The sequence below is a fragment of the Leucoraja erinacea genome, chromosome 5 (assembly GCF_028641065.1).
Source record: "Leucoraja erinacea ecotype New England chromosome 5, Leri_hhj_1, whole genome shotgun sequence".
Taxonomy (NCBI): Eukaryota; Metazoa; Chordata; class Chondrichthyes; order Rajiformes; family Rajidae; genus Leucoraja; species Leucoraja erinaceus.
This window is the reverse complement of record NC_073381.1, coordinates 55100383-55123765: the sequence shown is the minus strand read 5'-3', so window position 1 is coordinate 55123765 and position 23383 is coordinate 55100383. Positions and strand designations below refer to the sequence as shown.

General features: G+C 42.2%; 1 protein-coding gene across 2 annotated transcripts in view; it reads right to left on the bottom strand.

Moving 5' to 3' along the window:
* Positions 1-23383, bottom strand: part of LOC129697270 (protein SOGA3) — a 62457-nt gene that overhangs the window by 22994 nt on the left and 16080 nt on the right. For both annotated transcript variants that reach the window (XR_008723483.1, XM_055635644.1), the window contains exons 4-5: positions 4640-4708; positions 17-1231 (exon numbers count right to left, since the gene is read on the bottom strand). Coding sequence is in view for 1 of the 2 variants with exons in the window: in XM_055635644.1 (XP_055491619.1) it covers positions 17-1231; positions 4640-4708 (1284 nt within the window). In the remaining variant the exon portion in view is untranslated. The remainder of the gene's footprint in view (positions 1-16; positions 1232-4639; positions 4709-23383) is intronic.

Genomic DNA, 23383 nt, shown 5'->3' with positions numbered 1-23383 from the left:
TGTGAACTTTACTTACCTGACTAACAGACAAAGGTTCCTCTGCGTTTTTTTCATCTGTTGTTTTCGGTACCTCTAGTCTGTCTATGAAAGTTTGCAGCTCCTTCTGAAATGCTTTCATCTGAGCGTTGATCCTGTAGAGAAGTTCATGCTCTCTGATCCTACTGCTTTCATCTTCTTCCTCAATTCTGCCAAACAGATCACCATTTGCTACATAAATTCTTGCTTCGGTTATTATTGTGCTTGTGTCTGTTATCAATCGATCTATAGTTCTGCTCAGTCGCTCTGCCTCCAGCCGTATGTCTGACATCTGTTGTCGGTCCTTGAGATTTTTTTGAAGCAATCTACCATCTGTAGAAAATAAGGACCTTGGTGGAGTCTGTAAACACCTGATGTTGCGAACTTCTTCCGAGTCACTTTCTCCACCAATGGGCCCTTCCCTTTTACGGTGAGGAGGCCGAGAATCATCATCGCTTTCTTTTTTTCCTGCGTCACTTTCTGCATCACTATCTCTGGGACTTCCACGGATACCCAAATGGGATGCTAGGTCATAGCGTTGCATATTGGACATCAGTACACGGTTTTCATATTGTAACTGCATGACTTTGCCACTGAGTTCATTGATTTGCATTCTAGCTGACTTTAGTTCTTCTTGTAGCACTTCTGTAACTTTGGAATTCTCACTATTCCTGGCAGCATCTTGAGCAGTTCCTGTTTTGTACTTGTATTTATTGACTTCGGCAGAAAGTCTTTTATTTTGGTCTTCCAAGTCAGCCAGGTTTCGTCTCAGTAGTTCAGCTTCATCCTCAACCAGTTGCAAGTTCTGTCTTAATTCTGACACGGCTTCACTTTGATCCCGAAAAGCAGAAACACCGACACCCATGTAATCTTCACCAACTGCTCCTCCTTTTTCATAGTGGGCCCTTATATCATCCAACTCAGCCTTTAATCCTCTATTTTCAACCTCAAGTTCGACAATTTTTCGCCCCAGGATATTAGCTTCTTCTTCTACCAGTCGTAGACGTAGTTTGAGTTCAGCTTCTCTGGTTGTAGGAGGTCCTCCTGCTTCACCTTTTGGCAAAGGACTTTCTAGATCCCCATAAAATGACTTGTACTTTAGCAATTCACGCTCCAGTCTGTCCTTCTCCTTGTCGATCTTTGCCATTTTCTTACGCATTAAAACTGCCTCTTCTTTGATGAACAGTAGTTGGCATTTTAAATCATCATTGTCCTCCTTTGGGATAATTAGCAAAACAATCCCACTATTAGCATTTGAAGTAGCCTTGAATCATTAAAGATGACTTTATAGAGCTGACAATCAGTTAAAGAGCAACACTGCTTCATGAATTAATTTGTAATTCAGAAGATTTTACAAGACAATTTGATTGAATAATTTCAGCCATCAATATGTGAGAAGTATCACTAAGGACCACTATTAAGATTGCAAAAATGGACGAGCATTAATTACCAATGCTCCCAATCCTCAGTCCCAGAAATACTAGGGGACTGAGGATCTAGTGGGAGGGAGGAACTGAAGAGATTCCACATGAGTCAGGAAATGGTGTTAGGTAAACCGTTGGGACTGAAGGCAGATAAATCCCCAGGGTCTGATGGTCTGCATCCCAGAGTACTCACGGACATCGTGGATGCATTGGTGATCATTTTCCAATGTTCTATAGATTCTGGATCAGTTCCTGTAGACTGGCGGGTAGCTAAAGCAACCCACTTTTTACGAAAGGAGGGAGAGAGAAAACAGGGAATTATAGACCAGTTACCCTTACATCGGTAGAGTCGAAGATGCTTGAGTCGATTGTTAAAGATGTAATAGCAGCGCATTTGGAAAGCAGTGACATGATCGGTCAAAGTCAGCATAGATTTATGATGGGGAAATCATGCTTGACTAATCTTCTGGAATTTTTTGAGGATGTAACAAGTAGAATGGATAAAGGAGAGCCAGTGGATGTGGTGTATCTGGACTTTCAAAAAGCCTTTGAAAAGGTCCCACACAAGAGATTAGTGTGCAAAATTTGAGCACATGGCATTGGGGGTAGGGTATTGACCTAAATAGAGAACTGGTTGGAAGACAGGAAGCAAAGAGTAGGAAATTGACGGGCCCTTTTCAGAATGGCAGGCAGTGACTAGTGGGGTGCCGAAAGGCTCAGTGCTGGAACCCGTTATTTACAATATATATTAACGATTTATACAAGGGAATTAAATGTAACATCTCCAAGTTTGCAGATGACACAAAGCCGGGTGGCAATGTGAGCTGCGAGGAGGATGCTATGAGGCTGCAGGGATAGGTTCTTGGATAGGTTCGGTGAGTGGGCGGATGTAGTATAATGTGAGGTTATTCACTTTGGTGACAAGAACAAGAAGGCAGATTATTATCTGAGTGGTGTCAGATTAGGAAAAGGGGAGGTGCAACGAGACCTGGATGACCTTGCACATCAGTCACTGAAAGTTGGCATGCAGGTACAGCAAGCAATGAAGAAAGCAAATGGCATGTTGGCCTTCATAGCAAAAGGATTTGAGGAGAGGAACAAGGAGTTGTACAGGGCCCTGGTGAGACCACACCTGGAGTATTGTGTGCAGTTTTGGTCTCCTAATTTGAGGAAGGACATTCTTGCTATAAGGGTTCGCCAGGTTAATTCCCGGGATGGCGGGACTGACATATGATAAAAGAATCGGTCGACTGGGCTTGTAGGGAAGGACATTCTTGCCATAGAGGGAGTACAGAGAAGGTTCACCAGACTGATTCCTGGGATGTCAGGACTTTCATATGAAGAAAGACTGGATAGACTTGGTTTGTACTCGCTAGAATTTAGAAGATTGAGGGGGGATCTTATAGAAACTTACAAAATTCTTAAGGGGTTGGACAGGCTAGATGCAGGAAGATTGTTCCCGATGTTGGAGAAGTCCAGAACAAGGGGTCACAGTTTTAGGATAAGGGGGAAATCTTTTAGGACCGATATGATGAGAAAAACATTTTTCACACAGAGAGTGGTGAATCTCTGGAATTCTCTGCCACAGAATGTAGTTGAGGCCAGTTCATTGGCTATATTTAAGAGGGAGTTAGATGTGGCCCTTGTGGCCCTTGTTGCAAATGGGATCAGGGGGTATGGAGAGAAGGCAGATACAGGATACTGAGTTGGATAATCAGCCATGAACATATTGAATGGCGGTTCGAAGGGCTGAATGGCCTACTCTTGCACCTATTTTCTATGTTTCTATGTTCCTATTCACTGGAATTTAGAAGGATGAGATGGGATCTTATAGAAACATATAAAATTCTTAAGGGATTCGACAGGCTAGATGTAGGAAATATGTTCTCGATGTGTGTGGGAGTCCAGAACCAGCGGTCATAGTTTAAGAAAAAGGGGTCGGCCATTTAGGACTGAGATGAGGAAAAAAATATTCACCCAGAGAGTTGTGAATCTGTGGAATTCGCTGCCACAGAAGGCAGTGGAGGCCAATTCACTGAATGTTTTCAAGAGAGAGTTAGATTTAGTTCTTAGGGCTAACGGAATCAAGGGATATGGGGAAAAAGCAGCAATGGGGTACTGATTTTGGATGATCAACCATGATCATATTGGTTGGCGGTGCTGGCTCGAAGGGCTGTATGGCCTACTCCTGTACCTATTTTATATCTTTCTTTGTAATACCACATTGTAGAGGCACAAAGGTCGTGAATAAATGGATTCTTTATTCAGGCATAGGTTAGATATACATGCACGTTTAGCACTCTAACATAATAGTCATCGTTGTCAAATTGTGTGCCTTCCACCACAGTGATGAATGCTGTGGTGGATGTTTATGTTAAATTTTTATTGTGTTTTTGTGTGTGTTCTTTATAATTGTACCGCTGCTGTATTAATTTCACTTGCACTTATGTGCAATGTGACAAATAAACCGTATTGTATTGTATTGTTGTATTGTAAATGAACATGTAGGAAATGGAGAGATAGGGATCGTGCACAGGAGAATTTTGCATCATACCCGGCACACACACAATGCGAAGAGGGTCTGTTCCTGCGCTGCACTGTTCTATGCTCTAAATGGGCATTAAATGTGTTAATGAGGCTTAGAGCTTCACATGTAACCTTTATTTAGTTATTTATTCCAGGTCGACTAGTTTTACTTGGCATCAGAAAAAATAGCAACCCAATAAGGTGAAAATAACATCAGAATGGAGAAAATGCTTTCTTGAGTCTGGAAGGCAATATGTGTTTCCTGAATGGCCCCTAAATTAATCTGTTTTCTTACCATCACGCACCCATTACAAAAAAGGACTTCAGTCATAACTGTTATCAGGCACCTCAGAGTTGGTTGCAAAAACCTTGGGTCGCATACAACCACTCCAATTCCAAATGGCTGTTAGACTGGACTCTGTATGAATTCTTCCAGTGGTGTATGATGACAGTCTCAGTTTTAGACTTTGAAAGTAACCAGTTTTATCAATATTATTGATATTGCTAAGCCACACCATATCACCATTCATGCAAATCAATCTCTCTGCAACAATAATTAGGTCGTGTAAAATTATCTGGATTTAAGATAGATTATATTTCTCATAAAATTATTCATGTAAATATATTACTCAGTGGAAAAGTTACTTAATATGTTTTTTAAAAGATCACATTACCTCTTGATTTTGTTGAGATTTCTTTTCAGTTTTTTGCAGATCTTTACTTCCACGTCGCTTCGATGAACACTAAAGGAAAATGAAATGAGATATCCTGATGGTAATTAATTTCATCAATTATGTATGCAAAAATACTCATTACATCTTAACACAATTAATCAGCCATTTATGCAAAATCAATTGCAGCTTCTCTGCCATCAGGATTACAAATGTTCAGGTTTAATCTGTTGCATTATATTCATCTCGTATATCACAATTGTTATTTGAAAACTGTACTGTTTCACGATCAATTAAAAACAAAATTACTAAGCTGCCATATTCTTCAGAAAAAAAATTGCCTCTTTAAAATTTCTATGTGGATTGTATTTTACTACAGCAAAAATTCATATCCTTTTCATTATTTTCCACCTTACTTGTACGGTTCAATGCCAACATAATTTAATTTACAAGCTCCATGAGCAGCTTCACTTCAGTAAATTTATGATTTGATTAAGCATCTTTCAGTTACACCTCATAAAATAGCATCTTATTTATAACTAGACTAAGTGGAACCCGTTGGGCCCCAGTCACATGGGAGGCCTACTCCCCTAACGCAACCCATTCCCCAACGCAATATTCCACCACTCACCCATTCCCCCAACGCAACCCGTTCCCCTAATGCATTTTTCCACCACGCACCCATAGCTCACGGCTGACGGGTTCCCGTTGTGACGCCCCTGATCCCCCCTCCTTCCCTCACCGCCCCCCACTCCTTGCCTTTCCACCCCCAAACACTCACTCCATCCCCCCTCAGCACACCCCCCATCCACTCTTAGCGGCTCTCCGGCGGCGCAGTCAGGCCGTATCTGCGGAGGGATAACACTTAGGATCGAAACCATCATCTAACTATTTAGGGCCTGAAACATCATCTAACTATTCCCACCACTGAAGCTGCCTTATCTGCGGAGTTCCTCCAGCACTTTGTGTTTTGCAGAATATCAATTCAGCTATTGGTTGTTTGTCCATTCCCACCACAGATGCTGCCTGGCCCGCAGAGTTCCTCCAGAACATTGATTTTTGCAATTTTTTCTGCTTGCCATTTTCCAAAGTAACTTGTAAGTGACACTTTAATGTTTAGCCTAAGATTCCAGCAATTCAGTGGGCCAGACAGCATCTCTGGATAGAAGGAATGGGTGACGTTTCAGGTTGAGACTCTTCTTCAGACTGATACTCAGGGGAGAGGGAGATACAGAGATAAGGAAGTATAAGGTGTAAAAACGATACAAAGGGGATGGATATCAAGGAAAATGTAGAATAGATTATTGTTAGCTAGGAGAAGGTTACAACAAAGCAAAGAGATAAAATGTAATCAAGGACAGTCAGACAGGTCGGAGAACTGAGAAGGGTTTAAACCACCATCTGCGGTTCTTTCCTACACATTTCAAACCTGTAACCTCTTATCTTTCGAAAGACAAGGACAACAAGCACATGAATACACAACCACTGTTTAAGTTTCCCTGCAAGAATAGAACCATCCTTAGAAATATTACATAATTCCCTCATAGTCTCAGTTTAAAATTTTGCAATCACTATGCAAAAACAACATAAACCTTCAACATAAAGACTACAGTTCAAGATGACCTTCTCATGAGTGATTAGGGGTTGGGCAATAAATACTGGACTTGCCTGTGACACATTCATGACAACATTTTTTTTAAATGAAGTGGAGGTTATAGGTTAAAAAAAAAATTAAGAAATAAGAGACAGAAACATATCTTCTAAATAACTAAGAGTCAATTGGAGATCAACATGTGATGTTCTGGATCTTCTGTCGTAATGTTCAGTAGTAAGGAAATTAAGTCCAGAACTGGAGAGGGATCCCACAATGTGGCAGCACTTTGAAATTAAGTCTCACTGTTTTGGCAAAAAATTCCAGAGCTCCTGTTAAACTTGAAAATGACACTGGTAGATGAGGATCTGCTGCAGGGGTTGTGAAGATGGAGGATTGGGCAGGGAGTCTCCTGTAATTCCACAATTAGGCGATAAATACAGGAATAGGATGTAAAGAACATTCTCCAAAATTGGACTAAAATTCGGTGATGATAGGATTCAGGACAATAAGAAGTTTGAACTAAAAGGTCCTGGCATCAGACTCAGAAAGGGATTGTTGTAATGTGTTGAGATTGGACAATAACAGAGAATGAGCAAGTTTGAACATCCTTGTATGTGAGGTATACCAGGAGATAAGAACTGAAACTGCCACTAACCTAATTGGAACCATCAAGAAATTAAATGACGATCTTTTAGGAAGGAGATGAGGAGAAATTTATTTAGTTAGAGGGTGGTAAATCTGTGGAATTCTTTGCCACAGAAGGGGGGGGGGGGTGCGTTAGTGGATATTTTAAAGGCAGAGATAGATTCTTGATTAGAACGGGTGTCAGAGGTTGTGGGGAGAAGGCAGGAGAATGGGGTTAGGAGGGAGAGATAGATCAGCCATGATTGAATGGCCGAGTGGCCTGATGGGCCGAATGGCCTAATTCTACTACTATCACATATGCCCTTATGATCCAAGACAAACCTCAGGACATTTTGCCTACTGTTTGCATTTTAGCATATAATTGTAAATGTTTGGATTATGAAATACTTTTAAATTGAGAATATATAATATCTTATTGTACATCTTAGTGTACTTGAAGAGTATATGGTCTGAGAATTTACTGATGTATATAATGTTTAATAAAGAATAATTGCATTTTCTAGTTTTGTTTGTGCTAAGCTATGGAACAAGAGATTCCTCCAACTGAATATTTACAACCAAAAATAGTATTTCACAGAGAAGTGTTTTTAAATCAATACTTTTTTTTCTAATCATTAGCAAAATACACAATCAACACGTTTTAAATAGCTGTTCCAGTTTTCATCTGTTCTTTTACTTTATCTATGGCTTCAACATAAGGAAAGCACCATTGTCATACATTTGTACAAATATATTAAATATATTACAAGTTGCTGAAAATAATAGTGCTGATCATTTGATTTATAGTTTCATTTACGCATTTTTGTGCAAATCTACAAATTCTTCACAGGCTAACCAGACATGTGCTTTGAAACCTCACAGAGACATAGAAAAACAGGTGCAGGAGTAGGCCATTCGGCCCTTCGAGCTAGCACCGCCATTCAATATGATCATGGCTGATCATCTAAAATCAGTACCCCGTTTGTGCTTTTTCCCCATATCCTTTGATTCCATTAGCCCTAAGAACTATAACACTCTTGAAAACATCCAATGAATTGGCCTCCACTGCCTTCTGTGGCAGAGAATTCCACAGATTCACAACTCTCTGGGTAGGACTAAAAGCCGTCAAGTGTTCTGGAATTAAAATGTCTAGTCTAGTTCTCGGAGACAGGCTGGCTGCTTGATATAGAAGCTTTGATGAAAGTGTGAATATAGGGGTATGGGGAGAAAGCTTGCACAGGTTACTGATTGTGGATGATCAGCCATGATCACAATGAATGGCGGTGCCTCCTCCTGCACCTATTTTCTATGTTTCTAATAAGGGGGAAAATAAAACATACTTCATCATTTAAAACAGGTTTGTTGACCCTTTAAATTTATAAATTGTAACAATTAGTTGGGAGCAAAATTAAACAATCAATCCTGAAGTTACTAAATCTGTAAACCTGTCTCAACATACCACCTTGTGACCAGAGCAAAGAACTGCAGAACTACTAATCGAAATTATAGTAAATCCTTGTTAATCCATCAGGCTCAGTAATTGGATGGTGTTGGATTAGCAGAGTTTCCAGTTTGTCATAGAAACATAGAAAATAGGCGCAGTAGTAGGCCACAGTGGCATTACCTTTGTTACATGCCAATTTTAACTCCTGCTGCTGGAGCTTGCACCCTTTATCCCGGCTACTGTTTGGGGGCCTGTAGATAACTCCCATTAGTGTCTTCTTACCTTAACAATTCCTCACTTCTATCCACAGCGACTTTACATCATCAGTCCCTATGTCACCCCTCGCAAGGGACTGAATTTCATCCCTCACCAACAGAGCTACCCCACCTCCTCTGCCCACCTACCTGTCCTTTCTATAGGACGTATAACCTTGAATATTCAGTTCCCAGTCCTGCAACCATGTCTCTGCAATCCCCACAATGTCATATCTACCAATCTCTAACTGAGCCTCAAGCTCATCCACTTTATTTCTTATACTTTGTGCATTCATATACTTTTAATCCATTACGCACCTCACCTTTCACATAATTTCATATTTCACTTGGCCATACTCTCCTATCCCTTCGTGATCTTTCTGTCCCTCTAATTCTGGTTTCTTTCTTAACTATTCCTATACTCTCTTTCCCTTAAACTCCATCCTTGCATTTCCAATTTGTTTCCTCCCCCCCCCCACTATTTATTTTAAACCCACCCGTGTAGCAGTAACAAACCTGCCTGCCAGAATGCTGGTCATAGAAACATAGAAAATAGGTGCAGGAGTAGGCCATTCGGCCCTTCGAGCCTGCACCGCCATCCGATATGATCATGGCTGATTATCCAACTCAGTATCCCATCCCTGCTTTCTCTCCATACCCCCTGATCCCTTTAGCCACAAGGGTCACATCTAACTCCCTCTTAAATATAGCCAATGAACTGGCCTCAACTACCTTCTGTGGCAGAGAATTCCACAGATTCACCACTCTCTGTGTAAAAAATGATTTTCTCATCTCGGTCCTAAAAGACTTCCCTCTTATCCTTAAACTGTGACCCCCCTAGTTCTGGACTTCCCCAACATCGGGAATAATCTTCCTGCATCTAGCCTGTCCAACCCCTTAAGAATTTTGTACGTTTCTATAAGATCCCCCCTCAATCTTCTAAATTCTAGCGTGTACAAGCCGAGTCTATCCAGTCTTTCTTCATATGAAAGTCCTGCCATCCCAGGAATCAGTCTTGTGAACCTTCTCTGTACTCCCTCTATGGCAAGAATGTCTTTCCTCAGATTAGGAGACCAAAACTGTACGCAATACTCCAGGTGTGGTCTCAACAAAACCCTGTACAACTGCAGTAGAACCTCCCTGCTCTTACACTCAAATCCCCGCCTGTTACGGTGCAACCAATCCCTTTAGTCCAATTCACCCTTATTCCAAAACAGATCCCAGTGGTCTAAGAATCTAATCCCTACCCCCCGCACGAACGTTACTTTATTAATATAGGGGCTCCAAAGATGGTGCAAGGCCTAATTTATGGAAAACCAACGTTACACAATTTCGCACAAATGTGTGAAGCAATTTAAGAAAGGAAAATTATTTAGAGAAATTAAATTTTTTTTGTAATTATGTAATAGGGAGTTAATTCAAAGTACAGCTGGTTTTAAAAAAGGGAGCTGACCTCCATCTAATCTCCCTCCTGTAATCACACAGGCCAGTTCAGAGAAGTTCACAAAGACACAAAATGACACATTTGGAAAATGACACAAAAATATATTTTATTGACATAAAATATGTTATCAAAGTAACACCGATTAATACTTTAGGGGTTTCGTGGATGTGGGAGAGTCTGATCCTGTAGAATTGTAACTACATGAGGGAAAATAATAAATAGTTGTCCATGTTAATCAGCCCAAAATGAAATTGTTCATTTCTGAAAAGTTAGTTTACAAGCAATTCTCAAGAATGGAAGTCCTATAATACCGGGGAACCTACCGCCTGTACTCTAGCATCCTTTTAATTCACTTTTGTTAAAGATAACCTTTCAGTAAACCTAGTAGGTTTAAACAGAATGCATGAACAAGGTGCTCCAGCAAGCGTACAGGTAACACAGCAAACATCACTGATGAGCCAGGTGCCGGACTATGGTTAGATAGTGAGTTATCAGAGTCCAGGATAGCACAATTTAGTTCCGGTGACTACAATGGAAGCAGCCACAACAATATTTTGGATATGTGGAAGTGACAATACAGCTCTCCACCCCCTCCCCCCGCCCCTCCCCCTCCCAATCTTTGCACATTCCCAATCCCTGCTACTCGTCACTTTAATTTCATGTCTCATGTATCTTGTGTTTTATGACTGTTGGCAGATCAATTTCCCTCCTTGGATAAATAACATTCTATTGTATATAGCACTAATGATCAAGTGTAAATTTCTACACAATGACATAGAAACTTACAAATTTCTTAAGGGGCTATCAGCGACTTACCAGGTAAACGTAATACAGTGGCAGACACCAGGTCACGGAAATTTAATGACAGCACCGAATGGATGCTGGACCACAAAGTATTTGCTGATATTGTAACGCGATATGGAACACCAGATATCGATCTCTTTGCATCTAGACTAAATCACCTGTTGCCAACATATGTCGCTTGGGAACCTGACCCTGGGGCAGCAGCGATGGACGCTTTCTCGCTGGACTGGGGGAAATTGTTTTTCTATGCTTTTTTCTATGCCCCAGAAGCAGGGAAGTCCTATTGCAGTTGTACAGGGTCTTGGTGAGACCACACCTGGAGTATTGCGTACAGTTTTGGTCTCCTAATCTGAGGAAAGACATTCTTGCCATAGAGGGAGTACAGAGAAGGTTCACCAGACTGATCCCTGGGATATCAGGACTTTCATATGAAGAAAGACTGGATAGACTCGGCTTGTACTCACTAGAATTTAGAAGATTGAGAGGGGATCTTATAGAAACTTACAAAATTCTTAGGGAGTTGGACAGGCTAGATGCAGGAAGATTGTTCCCGATGTTGGGGAAGTCCAGAACACGGGGTCACAGTTTAAGGATAAGGGGGAAATCTTTTAGGACCAAGATGAGAAAAACATTTTTCACACAGAGAGTGGTGAATCTCTGCCACAGACGGTAGTTGAGGCCAGTTCATTGGCTATATTTAAGAGGGAGTTAGATGTGGCCCTTGTGGCTAAAGGGATCAGGGGGTATGGAGAGAAGGCAGGTACAGGATACTGAGTTGGATGATCAACTATGATCATATTGAATGGCGGTGCAGGTTCGAAGGGAGGAATGGCCTACTCCTGCACATATTTTCTTTGTTTCTATGTTTCTCTGACTTTAAATTTCCTTGGAAGATACTCAAATCACAACTAGGATCATTTCGCCCAATAACTATACTGCAGAGAAAGTTTAGCTATTTATGTCTTGAAGATCCTTTTGCAGAGCAGAAGCAATGGAATATTGGCCTGGTGCTGAACCAAACACCCTAGAATACAAAAACACATTTGTATTGGATTTTTTTAAAAATCAGCTCATTCTAAAGTACATCACTATTAAGCAATTTAAATATTATTATGGTTGGAAATCCATCAGCCAAAGCGCGGACCTCAAACAGCAATGAAATGGCCAGATAATCATCTTAAATTATAATGTTTCTGACTGAGATCAAAATGTTTTGAAAAAGTACACAAGGGACAAGGAGCTGGTTCAACAAAGCTGCACTGAGATTGCAGCTTATTAAATGATGAAACAGGCTTGAGTGGCTGAATAGTCTGTGCTTGTTTTTATTATTACGTTTGATTATGAATGTTGATCGGAATACTGGGGACAAATCGCCTCCACTCCTTCAACATTGTGACATTGCTTTTCTGAAGGCCATCTAAGAGTATCTTCAAGATCTAGGATTTTACTTCGGAGTCACGTGAGTGACTACGTGAAGAACCCCGCCAGGACGCATGCGTGTCATATCGCTACACACATTGCGAAACAGTCAGGCGGGGTGGAACGACGTTCCCCCGCAGCGGCAGTTTAAAAGCCGGAACCTGCAGGTAAGAGTTACTCTGCGGTCTTTTTGTGTTTCCCATACCGATTTACAGGTGGGGAGCATGGACAAGTCGAAGAAAGCAACGAGGGCTGCGACAAAGCTGGTGGGGGAGGACCGCGGAGTAGCGGGCAGCCAGCAGCGGCCAGCGGCACTTGAATCACCTATAATGGGATCAGCTGTGCCCGATGTCGCCTCCGCACCGGTCAGATCCACTCCACGGCCGGGCGGTAAGGCAAAACAAAAAACTAACAAAGTCGTGGTCTCAGATGAGTCCGACTTTGAGCAGCCGCGGGCGGCCAGCGACCGTGAGCGCTGGAGCCGGATGGAGCGGTGTGTGGAGCATTTGCTCCAACGTGACAGGCTCCGGGAGATGGAGTCGAGTCACTGTGGGTTCTATGTAAAACCCACAGCAGCACCTCTTGTAGGGCTGCACAGTGCTTCTCCCTCGTCAGAGGGGAGCACTGGGGGTCAGTACTGGGCTGATCCTGAAGAGGGGTTTGCAGAAGAGAAATCAAGTGTGCAGGGGGTGCAGGAACGTGAAAATCTACTGGACATGGTGTCCAACTTCATACAGCCAGACCAGACTGGCCAAAACCTGGAGCAAAAACTAGCTGCCAGTATAGATTATATGTCCTTTAACCAGCTACAAGAACAGGCTGTATTGGACACCACGTCAAGGCACCTGGCACCGGGTAACTGTATATCCCTGAATGTTCCTGTAGTAAATACTTGTATATGGAAACATATTGGAATAGGAGTTAGAGGCATGGATATCAAACTCCAAAAGGTATTAAAACTCCTAACAGCAGGGATAACAGCATTCACCCGCACAGTGGATGAGAAGGACATGTCCCAGGCCCAACAGGATGCACTGGCACTGCTTTGCAACACTCAATACGAGATAAACATCATCAGGAAGAGTGCCATCCGACCCACTTTAAACCCAAAATTCGCGGGTCTGTGCAAACCTGGAAACATAAAACCACCAATACTACTATTTGGAGGTAACTTATCAAAGCAAGCCAAGGAGCTCGATGAGGAAGCAAAAACCCTGGGACTCATAATAGGGACTTCATCAAAAACCCACTACGGCCATAGACAGCACCCTTACGCACCCACCAGTAGAACAAGACCGACTGGTGAAAGCTCGAAGGTCCGGTACACTGAACATGAGTCTTTTTTAGGCCATGGCCCAGGCCGGCCTTCTTGGAAGATACACAAACCTCCAACATCAACCAAACCACAAACCCAGACACCGACGCCTCAACATCAACGAAGGATTTACAAAAAGAAATAAACCTGCCACTGGTAACTATGGAGGTAGGTGGGTCTGGTCCCCTACAAATTGCAGGGAGCATGGAGGTTGGGGGGAGATTACACTCCTTTCTGGATGAATGGAGTATGTTAACTACCGAGACTTATATTTTAAGCAGTATCCAGGGATATACAATAGAATTTATACACAAGTACAGACCTCCAGTTCAACATATACCAAACCGAATGTTCGTACTTTCCGGTAAAGAAAAATCAGAAGCGCATGCTGAACTGGAGCGGCTTTACGCAAAAGGGGTAATTGAAAAATCCCAACACGAACCGCTAGAATTCGTGTCCAATATCTTTACCAAAAACAAAAAAGATGGTGGTTGTCGCATCATCATAGATCTGACCAAATTGAATACATTTGTACAATATATTCATTTCAAAATGGAAACCTTTGTTACCACTAAACAATTGATTTCCAAAGGTTACTTCATGGCTAGCATCGACTTAAAAGATGCTTACTGTTCAGTGCCTATACGAGGTGACCACAGATGTTGCTTAAAATTCAACTGGATGGGACAGCTCTGGCAGTATAGAGCGCTGCCAAATGAGTTAACATCAGCCCCCAGGCTGTTCACTAAAATTTTGAAACCAGCCCTAGCGTTTCTACGGAAACGAAAACACATGGTCATGGCCTATCTAGATGACATACTAATTGTGGGCAAAACTTTGGAATTGGCCAAACAAACTGTAACAGCCACAAAACAGTTATTTGAAAAACTGGGGTTTATTATCCATCCAGTTAAATCTAAATTAACGCCTTCCACTACTATGGACTATTTGGGGTTCACCATTGACTCAGTTCACATGTCGGTGACTTTGCCAAAGGGAAAGGCTATAGATAGAGGCTTGCAATAACCTCATTGACCAGTAAACCGTCCATCAGATTGGTAGCAAAAGTAATTGGCAAAATGGTGTCTGCTTTTCCAGCCACACAATTTTGACCTTTACATTACCAAAATTTACAGAGAGCAAAAATACAAGCACTCAAAATCAATGCTGGTCATTTTGACAGACCAATGAAGCTACCAATCAAAGCTATAATGGAACTAAAATGGTGGATAGATAACATTTGGCTTTGTTTCAATCCAATCATTATCAGCAACCCTTCTATGGTGCTACAAACTGATGCCAGTGTACTTGGTTGGGGTGCCACCAATTCCATCTCCAGCTGTGGAGGTAGATGGACTGCTCAGGAGGCATCATTATTACTAACACTGGGCATAAACTACCTGGAAATGTTGGGTGCATTCTATGGCTTAAAGTCATATTGTACTGGGTCATATCACCAGCATGTTAGACTACAGATTGCCAATACCACCGTGGTAGCATATATCAACCACATGGGTGGAAACAAATCAACATCATGTGACAATCTGGCTAATACAATTTGGCAGTGGTGTATCCAGAGAGATATTTGGATATCAGCTACTTACCTACCAGGTAAACTAAATTTAGTGGCAGACACCAGGTCATGCAAATTTAATGAAAACACCGAATGGATGTTGAATAAAAAAGTATTTGCTGATATTACAGCACGATATGGAACACCAGATATCGATCTATTCGCATCCAGGCTTAATCACCAGTTATCAAACTATGTTTCGTGGGAACCAGACCCTGGGGCAGCGGCGACAGATGCATTTTCGCTGCATTGGGGGAAATTGTTTATTTATGCATTCCCCCCTTTCTGCCTCATCAGTCAGGTATTAAGGAAAATACAGCAAGACTCAGCATCTGGTATTTTGGTAGTACCCGATTGGCCTACTCAACCATGGTTCCCAGTGATACTGAACATGGTACTAGAACCATGTATCACCATCCCGAATAGACCAGACTTATTGGTTCATCCCGGAACTAGGGATAACCACCCTTGCCATAACTATTTGAATTTACTCATTTGTAGAGTTTAAAAATACCACTACTACAGCTGGGACTGACGGACCGAACAGTGAACAGCGGCCCACAGACAGTCCACCAAAAAACAGTATCTGGTCTATATCAGGAAGTGGGAGATGTATTGTCACAAACACAGCATCACCTACAGAGATATGAACATCCCGTCTGTTCTGGAATACCTGGCAGGCCTCCATTATGATGAGGGGCTCAGTTATAGTGCCATCAACTGTGCCAGAAGTGCCCTATCAACTTATCTATGACAAGGAACAGAGCGTCACTCTGTTGGGACTCACCCACTGGTAACTAAACTTATGAGGGGAATCTTTAATACCAATCCCCCAAGAACCAGGTACTCCCAAATATGGGATGTGAGTATTGTCCTGAAGATGCTCAAGAATTGGTCTCCAGCAACAGCTGTCCCTACATAGACTGACATTAAAAACAGTCATGCTAATGGCATTGGTCACGGCACAAAGGGTACATTCATTACATAAATTAAGACTGGACAACATGACTTCTTCATCTGAAAATATTACGTTTCATATTTATGAATTAGTAAAGCAGAACAGACAGGCATCAGCAGGCCTCAATATATAATTTAGGTCTTATTCAACAGATGATCGTCTCTGTATAGTAAGACATTTGTCGTTATACATGGAGAACACGAAAATCATCAGAGGCAATGAGAAGGCACTTTTAGTCAGCCATAAGCAACCACACAAAATAGTGACGGTCCAGACCATCTCAAGATGTCTGAAACAGGTTCTAATACAGGCTGGGTGGATACTAATATTTTTTAATCTCATTCCACCAGGGCTGCAGCTACATCGGCAGCTATGCAGTTGGATGTACCAATGGACCAAATCCTCAAGGCAGCAGGATGGTCAGGGGAAAAAACATTCCAACTATTTTATCATAAACCAGTCATTAAACCTGGAACGTTTTCAGAAACAATTTTAAGTTCTGTAATTTAATTTACCCCATAAATAGGGGCTATAATTTTGTGTTAATAAATTTCATGGATTTCAATGTCAGATTCATGTCTAAATTATGTTGACACAATTCCTCCCACAGTCATTAAGGCAGATGTGATGCATGGACTCGTTTCCATGGCATGAAATCACAGAGCTTTGATCGTTATTTTATGAGGAGTACGTTGAGGGAATACGTGCCCTCCGCTCCCACCCATGATCATATACTCAACTGGTATTTCTTCTCTAATCTTACTTTGTTTAAGTCATTACAGTTATCTGTGATTTCACACCGCTGCTTTGAAGAATGACATGCATGCGTCCTGGTGCGGTTCTTCACGTATTCCCTCAATGTACTCCTCATAAAATAACGATCAAACTTCGAACTGGTAAGTTCTCGTTTAATCTTACTATTAATGCCATCTCCTGACCGTTGTAGCATCCTGCATTCTCTGCTCAAGCCTCTGCAGTGACAATTAAATGCATTACCTTCTGACTCGACAATAACAGAATCGCAGCTGACTAAATAGAAGCGAGGATGATTTGTTTAAACAAATTAGGGAAGTACAGTACAATAAAGCATTTGAATTTAAAAGTTAAAATTACATTTACATAAATTGCAGATTTTTAAGCTAATTTGGAGTCCTGAACTGGCGATGTACAGAATCTTTGCAGTTGTCATCAACAAATCCTTTGAATGGTGCTCCACTCAATGATCTTCTGCCCACAGAACAGCTTGAGATGGCCTGACAGAAAGCTAAAGCCTTCATGAACAGCAAAAGTGTACTGGCAAAAGAGCAATCTATCAGAATGTAGTTCTGTACACATTGAAGAAATTGTGGCTGCTCCCCAAAGCTTCAACTGTTCTCTCAACACTCCAAAATAAGGTAAAAAGACAATAGCAGCAAATATGCCAAAATGTTAATTAAATGTATGATTAAACGAGAACTTACCAGTTTGAAGTTTGATCTTTATTTTATGAGGAGTTACGTCGAGGGATTACGTGAAGAACCCGCCAGCACGCATGCGCAGCATTCTTCAAAGCAGCGGTGTGAAATCACAGACATCAGTAGATTAAATAAACATAGTAAGATAAGAACAACTAGAATACCAGCTGACCTTTATGATAGAGGGTGGGAGCGGAGGGCACGTAATCCCTCGACGTAACTCCTCATAAAATAAAGATCAAACTTCAAACTGGTAAGTTCTCCTTTAATCTTACTATTTTACTTCGGCCATAATCCCAATTCACTGCCTCAGGTTTTTAGTGGTCTCTAAATATAACAATAGGTGTGTCACTACACAGAGTCGGGTATCCGCAGGGTATGCCCAAAATTCCAAATTAAGGCCTGATGACCCTGGCCTGTTTTGCTTTACCAACTCCAAGATTCGAAAATGTATCTTGTTTGTTGAAATTACCATGTTATCCAGTCTCAGTTTATGTAGAGACTGGACCCTTTGAGCTGAAACCAGAGCCATCAGCATGACTGTTTTAAGAGTCAGCTTCTCCAGGGACAGGGACGTTGCTGGTGACCAACCGCTGAGCAACGTTAGAACAACACTGACATCCCAAATCTGGGAATACCTCGCTCTAGGAGGGTTTGTGTTGTATATGCCCCTCATAAGTTTAGAAACTAGAGGGTGAGATCCCATGGAGTGCTGTCCTAGTCCCTGCCACAAGTATGCTGACAGGGCACTTCTAGCGCAGTTCATAGCACTATAGCTGAGACCTTCACCAAAATGAAGGCTGGCCAGGAATTCTAGGACATTGGTGACAATGGCTGAGTTGTATGATATATCAGTCCTTGTGCAATACATCTCCCATTTCCTGATATATGAGAGGTATTGCTTCTTCGTCGATTCCCGGTAAGCCGCCGTGATCATGTTCATTGTTCCATTCGTCAACCCCAGATCCAGGAATGGTCTCTTTAGATTCTGCAAATCAACAGATTGATCCTGTCATGGCATGGGTGACTCTCGCCTGTTACAGGATGGACCAACAGATCTGGTTGTTTGGTGACGGACATACATGGTTCCGAGACCATGTCAAGAATCACAGGAAACCATGGCTGAGTAGGCCATGGTAGTACCACCAAAATACCTGACGCAGAGTCTAATTGTATTTTGCATAAGACCCGACTGATAGAATCATAGAAAATAGGTGCAGGAATAGGCCATTTCGCCCTTCACGTAATGCATTTCGTTGTCTCTGTACTGTACACTGACAATGACAATTAAAATTGAATCTGAATCTGAATCTGAAGTCTGCACCGCCATTCAATATGATCATGGCTGATCATCCAACTCAGTATCCTGTACCTGCCTTCTCTCCATACCTCCTGATCCCTTTAGCCACAAGGGCCACATCTAATTCCCTCTTAAATATAGCCAATGAACTGGCCTCAACTACCTTCTGTGGCAGAGAATTCCAGAGATTCACTACTCTCTGTGTGAAAAATGTGTTTCTCATCTCAGTCCTAAAAAATTTCCCCCTTATCCTTAAACTGTGACCCCTTGTTCTGTACTTCCCCAACATTGGGAACAATCTTCCTGCATCTAGCCTGTCCAACACCTTAAGAATTTTGTAAGTTTCTATAAGATCCCCCCTGAATCTTCTAAATTCTAGCGAGTACAAGCCAAGTCTATCCAGTCTTTCTTCATATGAAAGTCCTGATATCCCAGGGATCAGTCTGGTGAACCTTCTCTGTACTCCCTCTATGGCAAGAATGTATTTCCTCAGATTAGGAGACCAAAACTGTACGCAATACTCCAGGTGTGGTCTCACCAAGACCCTGTACAACTGCAGTAGGACTTCCCTGCTTCTGAGGCATAGAAAAAAGCATAGAAAAACAATTTCCCCCAGTCCAGCGAGAAAGCGTCCATCACTGCTGCCCCAGGGTCTGGTTCCCCTGGGGCAGCAGCGACATATGTTGACAACTGGTGATTTAGTCTAGATGCAAAGAGATCGATATCTGGTGTTCCATATCGCGTTACAATATCAGCAAATACTTTGTGGTCCAACATCCATTCGGTGCTGTCATTAAATTTCCGTGACCTGGTGTCTGCCACTGTATTAAGTTTACCTGGTAAGTCACTGATAGCCAAATATTTCTATTGATACATCATTGCCAGATTGTATTAGCCAGATTGTCACATGATATCGATTTAATTCCACCCATATGATTAATATATGCCACCACTGTGGTATTATCAAAGTAGGCGGACATGCAGATGGTGCATTGTTAATCAATATGCTTTTAGCCCATAAAACACACCCAACATCTCTAAATAGTTTATACACAGTGTTTGTAGTAACAATGCTTCATGTATAGTCCATCTACCACCACTACTGGATATGGTATTAGTAGCACCCCAGCCATGAGCACTGGCATCAGTTTGTAATATAAATGATGGGTTACTGATAATAATGGGGCTGGAGCTATGCCAAATGTTTTGCCTCCACCACTGTAACTCCAAAATTGCTTTTGCTGGTAATTGCATTGGTCTGTCAAAATGACCTGCATGTTGTTTTAGTGCTTGCACCTTTGCCCTTTGTAAATTTTGATAATACAATGGTCCAAACTGTGTAGCAGGAAATGCAGCTACAAGTTTCCCAATTATCCTTGCTACCTGTCGAATAGATGGTTGACTGATGACAACCAGGTTGTTACAGGCCTCCACTAAGTCTGCTGTTTTGTTTTTTGGCAATGTTACAGCTATGTGGGTAGAGTCAATGGTGAACCCCAGATAATCCATAGTTGTGGATGGCGTCAACTTAGATTTATCTGGATGGATGATAAAACCCAGTTTTTCAAACAATAGTTTGGTAGCTGAAACAGCTGATTTAGCTAGTTCCAGGATTTTCCCCACAATTAATATATAATCAAGATACGCCATGACAATATGTTTTTGTTTCCGGAGAAGTGCCAAGGCTGGTTTTAATATCTTGGTAAATAGTCTTGGGGCTGATGTTAATCCATTAGGATTATAATCCACTAGGCCTTATACTGCCAGAGCTGCCCCATCCAGTTAAACTTTAGATATCGGCGATGATCCTTCTGTATAGCTACTGAATAGTATGCATCTTTTAGATCGATGCAAGCCATGAAGTAACCTTCGGAAATCAATTGTTTAGCAGTAACAAATGTTTTCATTTTGAAATGAATATACTTTACAAAAGTATTCAGTTTTGTTAAATCAATGATGATGCGGCATCCACCATCTTTTTTGGTTTTTGTAAATATGTTGGATACATATTCTAGAGAATCATGTTCTGTTCTCTCTATTACTCCTTTAGCATATAGCCTCCCCAGCTCTGCATGACCTTCCAGTTTTTCCTGTGTGAAAGCACAAACTCTCGGCTGGGCACATGTTGAACTGGGGGAAGGTCTTTATGAACAAACTCAATTTTATATCGCTGAATACTTTGTAGTATATAAGGGTCAGTAGTAATAGACCTCCATGCCTCCCAAAACAGGTGTAACCTACTCCCAGTTAGTACAGAACTTACACCCTTTATGTTCTGGAAGGAACCAGACCCACCTACCTCCATGGTTACCGGTGGAGTATTCACTTCTTCTCTTTCTGCCTCTTCTGCGGAAGAGGCACCGGAGTGCGGGGCTGGCGCATCTTCCATGAGGGTTGCTCTGGGCCCTGGCCTAAAAAAGACCTCCGTGGTTGTTACGCGGCCCTCATGCTTTCACCAGCGTCCTGGTGTCATTGCCTGCTGGTGGATGCATAGGGGTGCTGCCGTCTGGGATATGTGGTCTTGCTCGTAGATGGTGCTTTCATGTGCCCGACGGCTTTAGCCTCTTCATCGAGCTCTTTGACCTGCTTGGATAGATTACCTCCAAATAGCAGTATTTGCGGTTGTGCAGAGGCAGTCTTACACACCCAGCAAATTTGGGGTTCAACGCAGGTCTTATCGTGCTCTTCCTCAAGCAATTCATTTCGTATTGCGTGTTACAGAGCAGCGCCAGAGTGTCTTGTTTAGTCTCCGTCATCTCTGTTCCATCCATGGAACGAGCAATATACCCGATGTGGGAAATTTTAATATCTTCTGCATCTTCACCTCCAGGGTTCTGATGCCGGCTCCAATGTTCCCCCAGATAGCACTATTCACTGCAGGGACATTTAATGAGACACAGTTCTCAGGAGCCATGTATTTCACTGTTGTCTCGTTGACTACCTGTTCCTGTAGTTGATTAAAGGACAGGTGGTCATTGCTGGCTGCCAGCTTTCGTTGTAACGGCTTTCCCGTTTGCGCTGGCACCGCAAACTTTGTGACCACCCCAAGCAGCTGCTGTAGATCTTGGACCCCCAGCAGACTGCCAGTTTCTTGAGCCATACCACCTTCTTCGGGGCTAGCCCAGCCCTGGCCTGTAATGCTCCCCTCTGTCGAGGGAGATGCATTATACAGCTCTGGATAAGGTGTTGTAATGGGTGTCCTACGACTCCCATGGTGACCATACTCCATCTCACGGAGCATGTCACGTTGGATCATTTGCTCCATCAACCGCTCCATGCGGGAAATGCAGTCACCTCCACTGCTCCCCGGCAACGAGTCCTCCTGGCCCGACTCATCCGAGTCAACCGGCCGGACTGACTTCTGCTTCGCTTTTCCACCAGTCCGCTGCGCTGGTTCGGGCTGTGCAGCTCGCGGTGCTGGTCCCAGCTGAGCAGATGTTATGTTGGTGACTACGGACCGCAAAGATTGTGGTCCAGGTGCCGCCGGTCACTGTTGACTGACGGAACTTTCGCAGTCCCCCGCAGCCAGTCGAGACGCGACCCGTTTCGATTTCTTGCCCTTGTCCGTGGTTTTCTGAAACAGAGAACATAAGGGCAAAATACACGACCTCAGATTAGTAAGTTACCTGCAGGTCCCGTATTTAAACCTTGCCACTGCGGGAGAACTCTTCACCCCGCCTGTCGCTGCGCAATGCGTGAGACGATATGTCGTTCATGCGTGCTGGCGGGTTCTTCACAGTCACTCACGTGACTCCGAAGTAAAATCTATGCATTTCTTTTTGAGCAGCTCTGCTATTATAAATAGAGGCTCTCTGTAGTTAAATTTCCATGATTAATAATAGAAAGTTTAACAAAAGAATATGTTTAAGAATAATAGAAATATTTAACAGGTCATTTTCATCATCTCAAATGAACTGTAATTCACCTGAAATTTTATTTCCTGACCAGATGAATATTTTCAAAATACCGTGATCTTATTTCACAGTTCCAGCCACAACAGTAAATTTCCTGTAAAACATTATTAATTACCCTTGCAGTGTTGAGGCCACACGTCAAAGTATTCTAGGGGAAGGGGGTGGGGGAGGGGGAAGGAGAGAGGGAAGGGGAGGTGGAGGGGGAGGGGGAGCGAGCTGCTATTTTATTGGATGGAAATAAATCAAACATATGATTTAACTTGTGACAACGTGACTATCGTGGAAGAAATGTAATAACGCCACTGCCAATGATAAGAAAGCACGCAGCAATTGCATACTAAATTGTTAATTAACAAATCTGTTATCCATTATTTCCGATTGTTAGAAAATTGCATTCTGCTTCATTAAGGTCTTTTGGGGGAAGGATATCTGCCACCTTTACAAAATCTAATCATTATGCATTATTCCTTTCATTATTCTGTGATGTGGTCGAACAAGCAATTCGGTTATGTCGATCAGCTACCTTCATCAGTCAGCAGCTGTTTGAGAAGGCAGCTCATCCTCATTTTCAAAGAGAGGTTGGTAATAGACATTGGCCTTGCCTGTAATTCTCACATCCAGCAAATTAATAAATTTAATCTCAAATTACA